This window comes from Macaca mulatta, chromosome 8, assembly GCF_049350105.2.
Source record: "Macaca mulatta isolate MMU2019108-1 chromosome 8, T2T-MMU8v2.0, whole genome shotgun sequence".
Classification (NCBI taxonomy): domain Eukaryota; kingdom Metazoa; phylum Chordata; class Mammalia; order Primates; family Cercopithecidae; genus Macaca; species Macaca mulatta.
The window spans coordinates 14,653,105-14,671,504 of NC_133413.1; the positions used below are offsets into that span (position 1 = coordinate 14,653,105).

At 43.9% G+C, this 18,400-nt stretch overlaps 1 protein-coding gene across 4 annotated transcripts in view; it reads right to left on the reverse strand.

Annotated features, from left to right (window-relative positions):
- DLC1 (DLC1 Rho GTPase activating protein) overlaps positions 1-18,400 on the reverse strand; it is a 429,208-nt gene that overhangs the window by 38,634 nt on the left and 372,174 nt on the right. The window contains exon 1 of one of the 4 annotated variants that reach the window (XM_015144786.3): positions 13,035-13,380. The exons of the other annotated variants lie outside the window; for them this stretch is intronic. Coding sequence (XP_015000272.2) covers positions 13,035-13,071 — 37 coding nt within the window. The 5' untranslated portion in view covers positions 13,072-13,380. Of the gene's footprint in view, positions 1-13,034; positions 13,381-18,400 lie in introns of those variants that run through there. 4 annotated transcript variants of the gene reach the window in all.

An 18,400-nucleotide genomic window follows, 5' to 3' on the forward strand; every position in this document is an offset into this window, starting at 1 on the left:
CCTTAAAAATGAGCTTTCTGAGGCCAAGCAAAGTGGTTCACGCCTGTAATCCCAGCATTCTGGGAGGTCTAGGTAGGAGTATCATTTGAGGCCAGGAGTTCAAGACCAGTCTGGGCAATAATTGCGAGACTTCATCTCTACAAAAAATGTAAAAAGGAAAAAGAGTTCCTTCCTGTGTTTCCAGCTACTCAGGAGGCTGAGGTGGGAGGATTGCTTGGGCCCAGGACTTCAAAACCAGCCTGGACAATACAGTGAGACTCTATCTCAAAAAAAAAAAACAAAACTTATAAAAAAATTTTAAAAACTGAGATTTCTACATTCAAATGCCATAGTGAGAGAGGTAACAATCACTTACAAAAATGCAAGGTTCTTCCTGCAAGACAGGTTCTTCCCTTTAAAAATATTGTATGTAACAGCCTGGGCGTGGTGGCTCACACTTGTAATCCCAGCACTTTGGGAGGCCAAGGCGGGCAGATCACCTGAACTCAGGAGTTCGAGACCTGCCTGGCCAACGTGGTGAAACCCCGTCTCTACTAAAAATACAAAAATTAGCCGGGCGTGGTGGCAGGTGCCTGTAGTCGCAGCTACGCAGGAGGCTGAGGCAGGAGAATTGCTTGAACCCAGGAGGCGGAGGTTGCAGTGAGCCGAGATTGGGTCACTGCACTCCAACCTGGGTCACAAAATGAGACTCCATCTCAAAAAAAAAAAAAAAAAACCATACATATATATATAATGTATATTATGTAACAAATATATATGATATATATTATGTAACAATGAATAAAATCTAAAATATTACAGAAAACCGCACATATATTACATTACTTTGGACACCTTTATGTACCCCATGCTTGTTTTGGGGGGCCTCTAACACAGCTCTGAGTGTGTGATTTTCCCTTCAATGTATGTGGGTGGTGATGTGAAAATTACGAGGATTATTTTTAAAAAACATTCCCCACTGAACGAAAATGCCATTAGAAACTAAAAATACAATGGAAATACAATGAAACTTTTATACCTGGGTTTTCTCTAAGCAAACAACAGACAAATGCCTTAGGAGGAAACAGGAAATTTTTATTGGAAACAGCTTTTGTCAAAGTCGTTTCACAAAGCAGTTCTGGACATTAGATGGATGAGGTACCGGACACCCTTTTGTGTATGGCTGGGAACCATTAGGCCATATTTGCACATTTCCTGGCATGACGGGATGATCGTGTCTTCCCATCACCCCTCAACAGTAAGCTGAACAAAAATTCCCCACCCCCAGCATCATTCTTTTGAACTCTGTTATCTTAGCTGGTTGAGCAACAGTAATTGGGTCTAACCAAGATATGATTACTTCAATCTTCCATTCGCTCTAGCTTCACAGAGGGAACTTTTGGGTTTCCTCTCTTCTTTGATAACATGCTACCGAAATCAGGCTTTGATGCAAATGGTACAGTGAATTTGTTTTTTTTTAAATGCAATTCTCAGAAATTAAAGGAACGTAAGAAAATTCAAGCACTTTGCAGATTCCCTGGATTCCCTAAAATCTGATAGACATATGGGCGAAGATTCATGAAAAAGCTGATGCTTTAAATTGCTAGAGAACCATGTCAGCTGCGTGCAGGCAAGCGGTGCTTTCTGATCCAAACCAAGATGCATTCTCCTCCCTGTGGTGACAAAGATTCCTTCAAATGGGAAGGAAGACACTGCTTATCAATTCTGATGACATCAAGGTGGCCAATTTTGCAGGAATGTTGTGCACGTGGATACGACGGCTTTAATTACAACCCATCTTTACTTGATGGGTGGGTTCCACAGGGAGGTCACTGGGAGAAGCAAATCACGACCAAAAACACTTGTAGTAAGGTAAGGAGATCCTGGTGACTCCCAGCCCTGGATGTAGGTAGCATTGCGCTGGGGAGTTTTCTTTTCTTTTTTTTTGAGACAAGGTTTCACTCTGTTACCTAGGCTGGAGTCTAGTGGCACGATCACAGCTCACTGTAGCCTTGAACTCTTGGGCTCAAGCAATCCTCCTGCCTCAGCCTCCTCAGTAGCTGGGACTACAGGCGTGTACCACCATGCCTGGCTAAGTTTTTAACTTTTTTTTGTAGAGACAGAGTCTCGCTGTGTTGCCCAGGCTGATCTCAAACTCCTGGGCTCAAGCAATCCTCCTGCCTCAGCCTCCCAAAGTGCTGGGATTACAGGCGTAAGTCACCGTGCCTGGCCTGGGAGCTTTCTAAAAACATCGACCACCCCCTCCCCAAGTATTCTGATTCACTCAGTCTAGGTAGGGCCTGGACATTGTATTTCAGAAAAGCTCCCTACGTTTAAAGGCAGCCAGGATTGAGGACCACTAACCCAGATAACATTTCTTTGTATTCCTTCGTCCTGGAGTTTTTCACCCTTGGATTATCCTAACAGCCTCCTCACTGAACTCTTTGATAAGCCTCACCCCTCCCTGCCCCCAACAAATCCATCCGCCTTCAAGGATCCCGGAGTCACTGGGCTGGTTTTATGAAACACATATTTCATTATGTCACTCCCCTGCTTACAATTCTTTAGTGACTTTCCACCGCCTTTCAAATACAATCCAAACTCCTCAGCAAAGACCACAGCCTTCACAGTTTGGCATCTGCCTATCCACTCAGCTCTTGGAAGGCCTCCAAATGTAAGCTTGTTCCAGGCTTTCCAAACTCCTTGGTGTTCTGAGGACGTACCAAGCTGTCATACCTTAAGCCCTGAGTTCTCTCAAATGAATTCCCCCTTCTTCACTCCACCAACTTCTCACTTTTTAATTCATTTGTATATCCCAAAAGACAACTTTTTGCACAAAGGAATTACAGATAGGTTGGTGTGAACAAGGAAAAGAAAAAAAAAATCTATTACTATTTTCCTTTCTTTAAAGGCAGACTGAGACCGATGACATGAATCTCTTGCTCTTCGCAATTAAAAAAAAAACCAAATGTGAAACATACACAGTTGCCAAAGACTGGTTATCAGGAGTTATCTATGTGAAATAAATTCCTAGCAAGGTTAAGGCAGACAGCAGACTTCATATATTAATATTTATTAAACTCTAATGTTATCTAATCACAGTAAAGATTTTCACCAGCAACTGACAGCATTCCTACCCTCAGGTGCCTAAAAAAATTCCAAACATCTGCTATGCATAGTCTGAAAAAAAAAAAAAAACAGGAAGCTTCTGGGAGACCGTCAGTCACTAAGTCAGTTTCTTAGGCTATCTGGCTTAGCAACAGCTAACCCACATCTATCGGTATATTCTAGTACAGTCATATGTTTAGCTAAAGCTAATCATCCTACATTTTCTCCTTCACTATTTATTGATTCAACTAGGCGTACTGCCAGCAGCTCTCAGGGAAAATGAAAGACTCAAACTCCTGACTTGAAGCGGGAAGCCAAGTGGAAAGGAAATTGACAGTGGAGTACAGTGTGTATGAGGATCCTCTATCCTCCACTTAGAAATGAACTGGTTTCCTAAGGGCTACTGTGAGGTCCATCAGGTGATCCTGTACAGGCGACATTAGCGAGTGCCCCTTTCATTGGTGAAAGCCAAACTCCTAACAATGTCCCACATGTCCCGGCTCCTGTCAGGACCCCGCTGCCTATCGCCCCATCTCCCTCTGACTGATCCAGCCACACCGGCCTCCTCCCATGCCCTCTTCCTCTACTCCCCACCACCCCCCTCTCGGGCACCTTTTTTGTTGTTGTTGAGGAGTCTCAACTCTGTCTCCCAGGCTGGAATGCAAATCTTGACTCACTGCAACCTCTGTCTCCCAGGTTCAAGCGATTCTCCTGCCTTAGCCTCCTGAGTAGCTGGGACTACAGGCGCCCGCCACCACACCTGGATAATTTTTGTTTTTTTGTTTTGTTTTGTTTTTTAGTAAAGACGTGATTTCACCATGGTGGCCAGGCTGGTTTCGAATTCCTGATCTCAAATGATCTGCCTGCCTCAGCCTCCCTCCCAAAGTATGTTATTACCAGCGTGGGCCATGGCACCTGGGCCCTCTCTCCCCCTTTTCCTGTTTTATTTTTTCTTCTTTCACAAAACTTATTATGTTTACTTTCTGTCTTTCCTCTTTATAAGCTCCACAAGGGCAAGCTTCTTTGTCTATTTTATTCTCTGATATATCCCAAGCATGTACAGCAGCACACAGCAGTTGCTCAATAAATATTACATAAAGAAATAAACCACTCATACAGTTTTTGTTCTAGTAAGTGGTCTTAATTTTTCTGACCAGGATCCACAATAAGAAATACATTCTACATTGTAACATGGTACACGCATAAACATGTATGTACATGTGTATGTGTGTGTATAAATATAAGTACAAATTCATGCATATAAACATGTACCTATATATGTAACTATTATAAAAGAATTTTCAAACAAAACCTACAGTAAGTGATGCAGTCTTACATTTTTATGTATTTTTAAATGCTGTTATCTACCAATGTGACCAATTTGAAAAGCACTATTCTCATGCATAGCTTTTCTTTAAAAAACAACAAAAAAAGAGTAAATGAAGAACTTCTGTATGGTATGAAGAGGAATGTGATATGACATAGGAAAGACGTGTGACATCAGAGTAGGAGAGGTATCCCTTCTTGCTAGTAGACAAGTGGAGTCTGTCTGGACCCAGTCTGTGCTTCTTTATTGAAGGAAGCATTATGATCTTGGATATGAAACTGGATTGCAGGAGAGGGGATTCAGTGTAAAGGACCCTGAATGAAGGAAGAGGTAAGCTGGGAAGCAGAGATGTTGGGAGGAATGCGGTCCAGATTCACTATAACACAGAGTAAAAAGCAGGAGTACAGAGCAGAAAGTAAGTTATCTCACGGATCAGATGGAAGCACCTTCTCAGCCTGGTTATTCAATGAGCAACCAACATTATTTCCTCAGATGTAAAACAGCTTTGCATCTGGATGCCCTGAAGTCCTTCTGATACTCTATCACAGAAGACAAAGCATTACTGTAACAAGTCAGGAAAACAGCTCCAGGAAAGAATTCACTGCCTAGATAGGCGGCCTTAAGAAAATAATTTCTCTGGTCCTGTTGTTTCATCTGTAAAGCCTGGGCTTGCCAGTGGCTTTGTAAACTCCCTAAGCTCTTGACTCTAATATTTCCTTTATGCCCATTTCACCTTCTCTCTAGGACCACCTCTAGAAAGGGTTCCATGCCCACTGTTAATTTTCCAGATTTCTCATCAATTACATGGAGACATTCTTCCTCCCTCAAAAAACTGGACCACTAGAAACTGCTATGAGAGATCCCCAATTTTGTAAATTTATGAAAGTTTTAATTGTTTTTATTTTAAGAGCTAACATTTCCAATTTGCCTTTTTTTTTTTTTTTTTTTTTGAGACACAGTCTCACTGTGTCACCCAGGCTGGAGTGCAGTGGTGCGATCTCAGCTCACAGCAACCTCTGCCTCCCGGATTCAAGTGATTCTCCTGCCTCACCCTTCTAAGTAGCTGGGATTACAGGTGCTCACCACCACACCCGGCTAATTTTCGTATTTTTAGTAGAGACGGGGTTTTGACATGTTGGCCAGGCTGGTCTCAAACTCTTGACCTCAAGTGATCCATCCGCCTTGGCCTCCCAAAGTGCTGGGATTACAGGCATGAGCCACCACACCTGACTCAATTTGCTTTTTAAGAGATCGATCGACTTCTTGATTTGTCCCATGAAGCTTGTATTCATATTACAGAGAACACAAAACCAACGTTTGCTTCTGTGCGTGTCTATAGCCCTCTAAATTTCAACTTGAGGGGAAGAAAACACTTCAATGCACAGAAAGCTCTTAAGAGTTTTACTTTCCTTATTGATCTTTCATGTTCGTACTTCTATTAGAGTATCTTATCTTCCAAAGAACCCATGACTTGGGTGCTGAAATGCATCTTGAAGCTTTTCATCTTTTTTCTTTACAAATGAGGAAGTTGGTACAGAATTGAGGTGATCTGCTGAAGGTGCTAGCTTAAAGCTACCGAGCTCTCATCTCCAGGTTAGAGCCCTTCTTGCCTATTTCAGTAGTGGCCTCACTTGTACATCACCATACTGGTTTTCAGTCCTAGTAAGGAATGGAAGCTTTGGGGGATTTTCTTTTTAAGTTTTTTTCTTTTCTTTTTTTTTTTCTCTTATTCTTCTGCTTGAGGTTTGGAGACATACATATACATCTTTCTAGTAAAGAACATTCCTAGAAATTATAGAAAGGAGGGGAAAAAGGACCCATTTTCCCTGTGATGTGATGACAACTTAATAAATGGTTTTGCCTTGAAAGGAGGAAACGTTGGGAGACACGCCCTGCAAGTCTATACCTGGGATGGAAGCCCTGCACGTGACGCTTTAGCAATGTAGAAGTTAAATCAACTGAAATCCTCTTCGGGGATCCTGTAGTACAAGAGTTTGCAAAGCACTCTTTTTAACACATAAACCAGGAAAAGGCAAGTAGCTCACATCAAAATATGTGCTCTTCCCTGGCAAAGGCAACAGCTCCAGATGAATCTGAGCCCATGAGGGACATGGCTCTATCAGGCCCTCTAGTCTTGTGCGGATCCAGTTATTTCCAGGAACAGAAAATATCTCCCAACTAATCAAAAATTGGCACTTATTACCCAGCTAAAAGAGGTCAAACTGAAATCAAAATAAACTATGAAGGAAATGGATACTGAATCATCACATCTATTTCATTTCAACCTAGGGCAGGATAAAAATAAATCGCTGCGACACGGACACACACACCTATCTATCCTTACACACACACACTCATGTGTATACGTATTTCCAGTATTCTATGTCAAATATTTACACATTTCAAACTACGCACTAACAACAGTGATTTGGAATAGCTCATAAAATACGAAGTCCTTTGAAGATGATAACTGTATAGATGAAGAATTTCAAGAAAGAAAAGTATCTAACTAATTGATACAGTTTTAAGGGTCCTTATTTTCCTGAGTCTCACTTTTTTTTGGTAAAATGAAGCACATGTTTTAAGATTATATACTCCATTCCCTCTTTAAACTTACTATTCAAGGCAAAACATCTAGTTCCAAACCTAGAGTAACCCTGTCTCTGTTATTAAAAGTTGGCATACAAATTAACTCTTCTTTTACATACGTTAGCAAAGCTTATTCTAAGAGGGGCATCTCCCCCAACATTGGCTTTTGCTTTACAGTTCTACCATAGCATAGGAGAAAACAAAATAGTGTACAAATTACAATGCTATAAAAACCTTAAATTAGAAATAAAGGGGTTAGCAGGAAGGTCTGTTAAAAAAACTGCTCACCCATATTTTCGTCCATTCTAACAGAAAAAAGAAAATGAATGAAATATCAAGTTGCCTTATCAAAGCCCAATGACAATGAAAACATGGCAGGTACTGGTTAGGAGTATAAGCTACCTCCAGCCATTTCTATGTCAAACCTCAAAGAGGAAACACTATTCAATTAGACTTTCTCAGTTTTGTGCCAAAAAGTATAAAAAAAAAATAAGATTTGCTGTGTTCTCGGTGAGCTAAGGAATTATTTTCACCAGTATTGCTTGGGACACCCAGCCCCCTAAATGAACACTAATGAATGAACAGAAATTAATCTAATGGTCAAATTCTGCTTCAGGTTCCTACAAACAACTTAAGGCCTTCATTTTGTTGCTGTCCTCATTCTGTTTACACATGCTGACCAGAAGGGGTCTGAGGTTCCAGTCAACTCACATGTGACCTTGGGCTAGTCACTGAACCTGTCCGCATCTCAGCTGCCCCTCAGTAGGGAAAAGGCACTGGTTTTCCAGGCTGCCTTTGCAAAGTTCTGGAACTTCCCATGAAATGACTTTTACAGATGTCCAAGCATTATATAAAATGCCCTTTCTGTGCTATGCAATTTGAAAAAGAGAATTGTATGGAGATTGGATCCCTTATGCGTTTACGGTTTCTCCAGAATCGAGAGGTAAAGATCACTTCAGGATTTCAGCATCTTCTCTCTATTTTGTCACTTGAGTGTGAGGAGGGACACCGCGTGGCTGTGGTGCATGGGCCACAGGCCATTTCACCGCTGACGTCTCTTCTTCTGTGGCTTCCTAAGTGCTGCCAGTCTGGGAAATGCTACAACCCCAGGGTGTGGAAAACTTTTGTCCCTTAAACATCCTTTAGAGACTCCTGCGAGGAGAAGGAAGGCGCCTTTCTGACAAGCTTCAGGAAGTGACCTCCAGTCCTCTCCACAGGACACTCAAAGGTGGGGCAGGGCAGAGAACAAAATGTGGATGGGAGGTGCCAAAGGCATCTGAGGACTCAGGCTTCACTGACCTCAGCCTTCAATGAGCTTTTGATATTTTTCCCCAACGGGGGACAGGGTAGACACCAAAAGGTACCAAGTAGAGAAATGTAAAATGAAAATAAGCACACTTCTCACGAGGAAAGTAAGTCTAGTAGCAGAACACCCCCTCCCCTCCCACAAAAAAAAAAAAAAAAAAAAAAACCAACCAAAAAAACTCAAGGGTTAATGATTAAGAGAAACTGATTTCCACTGTGTTTTGGCGTCACTTTAGAAGGATATAATAGTTCACCTTTTGGTGCCCCAAACTTTATTTCCTTAAAGGCAGGCATTCACATATTTTCAGTCACATTTGGGAGAAAAGTCTCCTTTATAAATAATATTGGAAAGTACTTTCACTGAAGAAAGCATTATTTGGTACAGTCAATGCGGGCCAGAGATTTAGAAAATGGTATCCCAGAACACTCCCCCAAATGTTAAAGACAGAGCCCCAAGTCTCCTCTCACTAGACTCCCTTCCATGGAGGGGACTCACAAAAAATTTGTCATTCCTGGACTCTAACATTATAGCTCCCTACCTATGCACCACAAGCCTCCCAGGAAATTGCAAAGTAACTGTAAGGCTCTATAAGGGCCAGACCAGAGAAGTCGGATTGCTGCTTGGGTGACACTATGAAAGTTTATAGGCTAAATGTGAGGGCTTTCCTCTTGTTCTCCGTTAATTATGATGGCAAGGCAGAAATGTCTAGTGAACAAAACCTTACGACAGAGTAGACCCAATTAGAGGGCCCCCAGGAGGACTCTGCAGTTCTTATCAGTGATCATGGTAATCCCTAACAATAACACAGGGTCCCACAGAAGGAAAAGGGCCAGAGGACGGAAGGAGCCCTTCTCAGCTGGGAATCTAAACCCTTTTACATTAACTGGATCTCTAACTATTGAGATTGAAAGAAAACACTATGGATGGCGCTCACTCCATGCAGTAACCCAGTCCTATAAAACATACTTCAACCCTGCAGCACTGTCTTCCTTCAAAGAGGAACAGCACTCACCTCCCTCTGCATTCATCCATATGCAAAGGCCACAGAGTAGGAAATAGAGACAGTTGTGAAAGTGCTCCAGAAAAGCATGTTCCTTCTAATTTCACAGCCATGGAAAAGAGGGTCTTGGAATTGTGCTTTCTAGGACACACTGGATAGTTACACTCTGTGGTTGGGCGTTAGTTCACCCTGACTACAACATGAAGAATTCATTTTTTAGTGTCTTGAATGATGTACAGATTATTCCTTTGCCTTATTGCCCCAGAACTCCAAACTAAGAATTTTAGGGGCAGATCCTGATAAAATGAGCGTTCTGAGAAAAGTCAGAGATACAACTTAGTCTAGACGTTAAAGGAATTAGTTCTCTCCCACTAGATCCCAACTCATGTAATTCAAATCATTGGACTGTGCAAACATTACAAATGAAAATCACCTTTCTCCCCAGGTCCTCTTTATAATCTCAAGAACAGGCTTGGCATGATGTGGGTCTGGATGCCAGTCACACCATGGGGCCAGGTTTTGCTATGATGTTGCGAAGCACTGAGAATTTGGTCTTTAATGATTTGGCAATAGCCAGGGAGGAAGGGGAAACATCTGAAGTTATTTTTACTTTTGTAAAAGTCTTCTGGCTGTACAGGGTGAATGGTAGGGTGGATCAAGTATTGTCTGGAGCCTTTCAGGGTCTTTTATTTTTGCATGGCCTCATTTCCGTCTTCCTGTTGCTAGGAAGGAGAGTGAAGCGTGAGAAACTTGTGTTGACAATGCTGGACCATCCTGTCCAGAACAAGGCTCTCTTCCAAAAAGTCCGATCCATTTCACCCACTGTACTCTGGATGTCCCCATTCTTCTGGACCAAATCACCCTTCCCTGAATATTTTCAAATTGCATATTTACTGGCTTAAGTCATAAAAATACCACTATGATTTAAACATTGCGTCATGGCTTAAAATCTCCATGGGGACACCAAGGGAAACCCAAGTACTTATTTCTGTATTTGAAACCACCTCTTGGAATCTCACCAAGCCTCTGATTGGAAGGCATCTCAACTGGGGCCTCCCATATCCCCTTTAAGTCCCATAATAGTTCTACAAATAAGAGTTTAAGTACTATATACATTTTTAAACTCACTTCACAGTAATAGCTTGTTGAATCACAACATGTCTTTCTACTAGTCTGGTATATTTTCCAGAAGCACCCACACACCTCTTTTAATGTAAAAAATGCTCTTAAACTTTGCTTAGTCTGCTCTCTGAACTGCAGTACAGAATAACAAAAAAACAAGCAAACAAAGGCTTTAGGTTGAAGGGTAACCTGCCTTTCACCTTTACTCCAGAGCCCTAAGAAAATCCTTCAGTCTTTCCAGTGCATTAACATTTGAAACACTGCCTTCATAGTTAGCAATAGTTAATTGCTCAACTATTCACTGTTCAAGGAATGAGTGGTGTCTCTCTGAAATCTGCAATTGGGAAGTTATGACACAAGTCACCAAAACCACTTTTCTCACCCACTCCAGGGAAAGATTTAAGTTGGAAACTATTTATCCTCCGGTCCCCTTTTTGAACTTCCAGGCTGTTTGGTGTCTGGTGTTACTCTGCGTGAATTAAAATAAGTATTTGTCAAAAGCAAACTTTTCAAAACAGCCAGGAGAGAAACTCAGTCTGCTGTGCTTCATTTTAAACTCTGAACAGTAGTGCTAATGCAAAAAGTATGCATCTGCACTCAGTATGCATCGGCCACTCTGTAAATCTGGCATGCCACAATAAAAGTGAATACATGCAATCGCCAACATTTTCTCAGAAAATGTCTCAAAATAACTTTTGTGCACACATCTGCTAACCATTTGACACTGGTTCCCCAGGACTTTAGTTCTTCCATTAGAGGGGCTGCTGCCTTACAGGACACTCCTCTGACCATCTGCTGCCGTCTGCAAGCCAAGATGGCACCTCCATTAATTCCACACTTACGGTCTGCAAATTATCTCTACCGAGGACCAGTCTCTAGTCCAGATGGATGGCGAATTAGTCAACCTCTTGGAGCTGCTGATAGATTTACATTCAGAGGGCTGCAATCTGCTGGACTATTAATTTTCCCTCATTCCTTCAGCAAACAGAATTTTGGAGAAAAAAAAAATGTAATCTGAGACTCAGTATTCTGCCTTCTCCCAAGCTGTATTTTTTTTCCCAAATACATCATCAATGCCACCGGCCTAGGCTGCATTCTTCTATCTCACCAATAATCGCCGAAACAACCTCTGAATCCTGAGAATGAACCCATTTGCTCACCCATATTGGGAGTAAAAAGACTCACTCAAAACAAGACTGAGGATGGAGAAAGGTGGGGAGTGGGACGAAGCCTTCTTTAAATGCAGATTAATGACTGCAAGCAGGGGTTTCCTTCCGCAGTGATAAGCACACATTGGGTATTTATTGAACATCGGGAACAGGCACCCTGCTAATCACTTTACTTGAATGAGCTCATTTGATCCTCACAACCTCCCCGCGCGGAGGTAATACAGTTATCACCCCTTTGCTGCAAATGAAGGAGGCACAGTGAGATCCTGTCACTGCTCAGGTTCGCCCAGCTAGCAGGCTGCTGATCAGGATCAGACCCCACCAGCCTGACCCGGTGTCCCCTCTCACTTTCCTCGCCCCAGGGGCTGTGCGCTGAAGGACGCTCGCGGACGCAGAAAACTACATGCAGCAGGGTCGCTTCGCTGTGGAGAGGAGGGGTGCACCTCCTTCGGAGGGATCAAAGGCTCGGCCCAGGACTCTGGAGGTGGGGACAGGGACATGGAGTGGGGCAGACTTCCAAGAAGCTGTCGCCTCGTTACGAAAATAGTCGGGTCGGGAGGCGAGCTTCCTTCCTCTCTCCGGCCCAGGAACTCGCTCCTCGGGCTTCTTGTCGGGGTCAAGGGCGTGGGTATCTCCAAGGGGGCATTTCAGGGACACGATTCAGCGACCGTTCTCGGGGGGAGGGAGGGGAAACCCACTGTATTGTTCTTTTTTTTTCCTAGGAAGAACCCCTTTTGCAAGCCACGGGGCTTGCTAAACTACCCCAACACTCTCCAGGTACCCGCGGCTACCAAACCGAGACTTCCCTGGCCAGGTCTGAGTTAATTCCCAGCGTATAAAGTATCTGACCCCAAAATGGTTGAAAAGGAAAACAAGTTTTTGGTGAACTGACTTTCAAGCAGTGATGAAAAAAAAAAAATTTTTTTTTTTCAAGTGCCACTAGGGTCTAAAACGTTCCCAAACAGTAAACCCTCCAGGAGTTCACGCTGATTTTGGACTAGCCTGGTGAATGACAGAAAGTGAGTACGAGCGCAGAGCAGTCGTCCCCAAAGGAAAGGACGGTAGAAGGCGGTGTCGCCGCGCCCCACGAGCCAGAGCCGCGAGCCCCCACCCGGCTCAAGGAAGAAAGTGAACCAGGGCTTCCCTTCATAGGTTGCGGCCGATCCAGAGCCCGCCTGGCGCGCTGACCCGCGGTCCCCAGGCAAAAGGTAATCAAGGGTCACTCCTCCAAAATTCAAACTCCCTCCCCAAACTGCGAGTCCTGCTATCCCCACACCACCTTCAAGAAACTCCGGAGACTACGCAGAAAGCGTTTCAAGAGCACAGAACAACAAGCACCGACTTGACAAGGCGGGGTGACACTTTCTCGCGGTAGGTCCCCTCCGCAGCCGGCTCCCGCGGCCGGCCCGACGGCAAGGCGCAAGTCCAGCTTACGTGTTAGGATCATGGTGTCCGGCTTCTCTCTGCACATCAAGCGCGGCGGGCGGCGGCGGAAGCGCAGTGGGGAAGTCGAGGCAGGCCGAGGCGGCTCGGCTCCCGCGTCGGGACCCACGGCGGCACCCGGGACCCGCGCCCTCGCGGTCCTCAGCGCATCCTTGCTCGCCGCTACCTGCCCCTCGCCACGGACCCAGAAAGAACGAGGTGTTCTCTAAAGATCGAAAAGAGGGAGCGCTCAGGGAGTTGGGCGAGAAGCCCGTGAGCCGGGGATCCTGCTGTGGAGAGGTGCGGCCATGTCCTGGCTAGGAGCGAAGCGCCCTCGCTCGGGCAGCTGGAGCGAACTGTCTCCAGCGCGCCCCGCCGGCCGCGCCCTCCCGCTGTGCCCACCCTCCGAGGGGCGGGGCCAGACCCGGCGGCATCGCCTCCTCCCAGGAGTCTGGGTGGCGGGCCTTGGCGACGGGCTGCTCTCTGGCCCCGCCCCACTGTCAGGCTCCGCCCCGCCCCGAGTCTCTTCCCCGCGGCCGCAGCCTCAGGCCGCCATTTAGCCCCGCCCCTCCAAGGCCCCGCCCCTCGGTCCCGCCCCCCTATCCCAACCCTCGCCTCCTCCGCCCAAGGCTGGAATGTTTTCCCCCACGGGCCTCCACGTTGCCAGCGGGAAGCGCCTAAAAGTCGCCAACTATTGGCCCCGGGTGCAAAGGCAAAGGTCACAAGGCATTTACTTGGCGGAGGTGTCTGGGCTGGACCCTAGTGTGCCTTGCGCTTTCCTTCTTTTTCTTGGTAGCTTTGCGCACTTTTTACCTGTCTTTTATCCTAGCGGCAACCGCGTAAATTTGCGAGAACCGAGGGGAAGCGGAGAGGAAGGGAAAGTGGCAGTGTTTCCAGATCTGTAAAAACGCGTGAAGAGTACCTGTCCCTTGGACGTTGGTTATTTATTGCTAAACCCGCGTGGGTACTGAGCGAATGTAGGTGATAAATACCGCCTTAGAGGAATTGAGCTTTTACTCGCACGTGCTGGGGGTCACAGCCCGTGTTTCTCAAACTGGCCCTTGGGCCACAATCCGAATGCAACTCCTGGAACTGTCCTTGGCTGGCGCCTGTCTGCAGAATTCTAATCTTTGATGGTGAGAATCTGCAACTTTTACAAGCTCTCCGATGATTCTGATGGCCTGTAGTTTGAGGACCCCCTGATGTATTAGGAAGCCTGATGTTAAGAGATCACAGCTAAATACAGTTGCAGTTAGAGTCTTAAAAAATTCAGAAAGGGATTCCATGAAAATTTACTTCGGGGTTAATTGATGCTTTTTGCCTGCTATCTCCGGGCAAGGAAGACTACTGAACTCAACTCATTCATTCAGCAAATACAGAAAGAGCATTTACTATGTGCCAAACACAGATGTAGGCTGGGAGATACAGAAGTGAGCAAAAGAGACAAATATCCCTTCCCTCCCGCAGGTTACTTTCTCGTAGGAAAGATGCACAGCGAACAAAATAAATGAGATATATAGAGTATGTTTGATGGAGATACATAAAGCAGGGAGGTAATATTGGAACTGGGGAAGGGCACAATTTGTTTTTAAATGGGGCAAATACAAATAGGAGAAATTAGTCTCTTATAGTGTAAAACGTATTGGTTTCATAGCCATATCTTAGTTTACATACACAAGACTCTTCGACCCTTTCCCTCATAAATGTTGATAAAACAAAATAAAAATGCTGGGTGAATGCAGTGGCTCACACCTGTAATCCCAGCGCTTTGGGAACCGAGGTGGAAGGGCTATTTGATCCCAGGAGCTTGAGACCAGCCTTGGTAATGTCGCAAGACTCCATCTCTACAAAAATAAATAAATAGGCTAACTCCACTACTGGCTCCCTAATTTACCTAAACCAGAATTCAGCTCTAAAGGATATGGGACTCCTCCGTTCAACAGATATTTCCAGGCCTTTTACCTACTTACAATGTAACTGCTGATGGTGCAAGGGCTACAGTCTGGTGGGGGGAAGCAACAGGGGTGTATGAAAAAGCCGTGCTGTGAGGGCCCAGGAAATGGAGATCTGACCTGGCCCAGATGATGCAGTTGCCTTCAGGAGTATGGGAGCCGGAGGAGTTGCCCAAGAGCCCACCACGGGCAAGGGGGAGTGTGATTCCACGGGAGGCCAGGAAAGTAAAAGCAACAACTTTCAGTGCCCTGCGTGACTATGTTAAGGAAAGACCTTAGCAGTGATAAACCGCGAGAAGCCATTTTAATGGAAGAAAGCATCCCGTGATTGGATTTGCAATTTGAAAAGATCGCTCAGGCTGCAGTGTAATATTCAAACTTAAAAAATAATAGTGCACCTTCAAAACATACTAATTTATCTTATTTATTAAAAACTCAAACCTTAAAAATACAGATATTCTAAATATCTCCCCTCCAAATACACCAATTCTCAGAATGAGTTCTTAATGTTTTTTTATTTGCTGGTTGAAGTTGTATTCTAATTTAATTATGTTGCCAGGAGTCTTTTTAATTTCACTTAGCATTCGTCTTTCCAGAATAAAACAGGCTAGACTTTTCTTCTTCTTCAAGCCCCATTTCTCTCTCCTTGATTATTGATGCCGCTGTCCCTGGATCTTTTCTAATTTCATTACATCTCTCAGGAGATAGTTTGCTCATTGTATAATACTACTAATAATAGCTCCAAAATCCTTTCTCTTGGTGATGCGTTGGTTTGCATTTGACCTTCCCCGAATCTCATCCTCTTCCAATCTTTGGTCTATTTACACATCCTATGACAAGGGCCAAGCCCCGATTTTTATAGCTTTAATTCCACTCTTATTAGAAATGGACATGCTACATTTTGAAAGCTGCTACGCTTAAGAGAATAGTGGTTGAAAGCAGGACTTTTAGAGCAGGCCACTTACTAGCTTTATGATTAATATATTATTGGTTTATGTTATAATTTAAACTTTTATTTTAGATTCAGGGGGTACATGAGCAGATACATTGCATGATGCTGAGGTTTGGGGTATGATTGGTCTAGTCATCCAGGTACTAAGCATAGTAGCTAATAGTTTTTCAGCTCTTTCTCCCCTTCCTCCCTCTTTCCCCACTCTAGTAGTTCCTGGTGTCTATTGTTGCCATCTTTATGTCCATGAGTACTCGGTGTTTAGCTCCCACTTATAAGTGAGAACATGTAGTATTTGGTTTCCTGTTCCTGTGTTAATATAGTTAGCATAATGGCCTCCAGCTGCATCCATGTTGCTGCAAAGGACATGATTTCATTCTTGTTTTTGAGATAGTCTCACTTTGTTGCCCAGGCTGGAGTGCAGTGGAGAAATCTCAGATCACTGCAGCCGAAAGTCTGTGCATCCCACTCAGGACAAGAGGATCCCAGGCTCAAGCGATCCTCCCACCTTAGCCTCCCAAGTAGCTGGGACTACAGGTGTGTGCCACCACGTCTGGCTAATTTTTGTATTTTTCTGTAGAGACAGAGTTTTGCCATGTTGCCCAGGCTGGTCTTGAACTCTTGGGCTCAAGCAGTCCACCAGTCTTGGCCTCCCAAAGTGCTGGGATTACAGGCGTGAGCCACCGCACCTGGTCTATTTCTTTTTTTTTTTTTTTTTTGATGGCTGTGAAGTTGAATATGTTATTTAGCCTCTCAAAACTTCAGTTTCACCTTTAAAAAAGAAGGTTGTTATGGTGCATACCTCATGGGGGTTTATGAGGCTTGAATAAAATAATATACGTAAGTGCTTAATACATATTAACCACTTATTAATGTTGGCCACTATTATTAGAACTAAAACATGAAATTCCTATTTAAATCATCATCCAGGAGAAGATTAAAACAAAATGAGACCTTGGAATTACCCTTTGTGAATCTGAGGAACTTTTACAAGCAGGGGAAGGAAAGAGTGAAAAAATCATGCAGAGTGTCAACAAACAGTGGTGCTTTACCTCTGAGGGGCCCCAGGCCCCACAGTGTCCTTCCTCTTCATTTAACCTTCAAGTCATCACCCAAGGTTTCATCTGTCTCTGTCATAGGCAGATGATGGTAGAAGGGATTTTTCAGCTGATCTGCATTAAGTGAGATTTTGGTTTGAAATGCTAAACTAAGAGGCAGGAATTACCTGTTCAATGTAGCCTGTTTCAGTGCCAACAGCTTAGGGTCCTCTGAAACTGTTTCAGTTAAAATGAAAACCCATCACAAGTTATATGAGGTGTTGTTACTTACTTGTTCTCAGTGGCAGATTTTTAAAAAATGATTTGGCACCAAGACCTGTGCTGTTCACTTCCTGTCATGCTCTTTCCTCAGCTTGGACATCACTCTGCTCTAGTGGTATGAGCCAGGCAATCTCTTTGGAAATTGATTTCTCTCCTTGAGGAAATAGTAGACTCCTCTGCACTTGGAAAATGTTATAATTTGTGTTCAGTGCAGCATTGCAAAATTACTGGGGAGATAATTTTTGTTTATAATATTCAAAGAACATATGACAAAGAATAGAAAGTTTTGAAAATAATTTTAAATGGTATTCAATTAAGGAAAGAAATTAAGTTAGAAATCGAATGATTGTCCTTAAAACATTCATTTATTTTTAAGCTTTAGTGACCCCAGTCTGGGTTCTCCCCCAACCCCCACTCTCTACCCTACCTGGTATTTAGCCTTTTCAGAATTTGTCAAAACCCAAATGCTGGAGTGTAGTAGGATGAAGAAAGAGGAGAATAATAAAGCACTTAGGCAGCAAATTAATTCACCCCTTTTAATTTTAACTGGAGTATGTCTCTTGTTCACTCAGACCTTCTTTTGACTACAACTTTTGAATAATGCAAGTTTAAAATATGGGGAAGGTTAATTTAGTCTCCCAGTGATATTTTTAAGAGAGAGAAGCTGGGCACAGTAGTTCATGCCTGTAATCCCAGCACTTTGAGAGGCCAAGGCAGGAAAATCACAAGCCCACAAGTTTGAGACCAGCCTGGGCAACATAGGGAGACCCCCATCTCTGCAAAACATGAAAAAAAAAAAAAAATTAGCTGGGCATGCTGCTGTGCCTGTGTTCCCAGCTACTTGGGAGGCTGAGGCAGGAGGATTGCTTGAGCCGGGTAGTTGAGGCTGGCGTGAGCCGAGACTGTGCCACTGCACTCCAGCCTGGGCCACAGAGTGAGACCCTGTCTCAAAAAAAAGAAAAAATGAGAGTCTGAGAGTCTGTTGTGCCTGTGAAAATGTGATCTAAATCTAATTTTCGGATAACCTTTTAAACCCCAACTATGAACCAGCCCAGTATAGTACTTTTATCATTCAACAAGTATTTACTAAACCCTAAAAAAGGCAGGGTATTGGGCAAAACTAAAATGAACATGAAGAGGGCACTTGGAGGACACAAC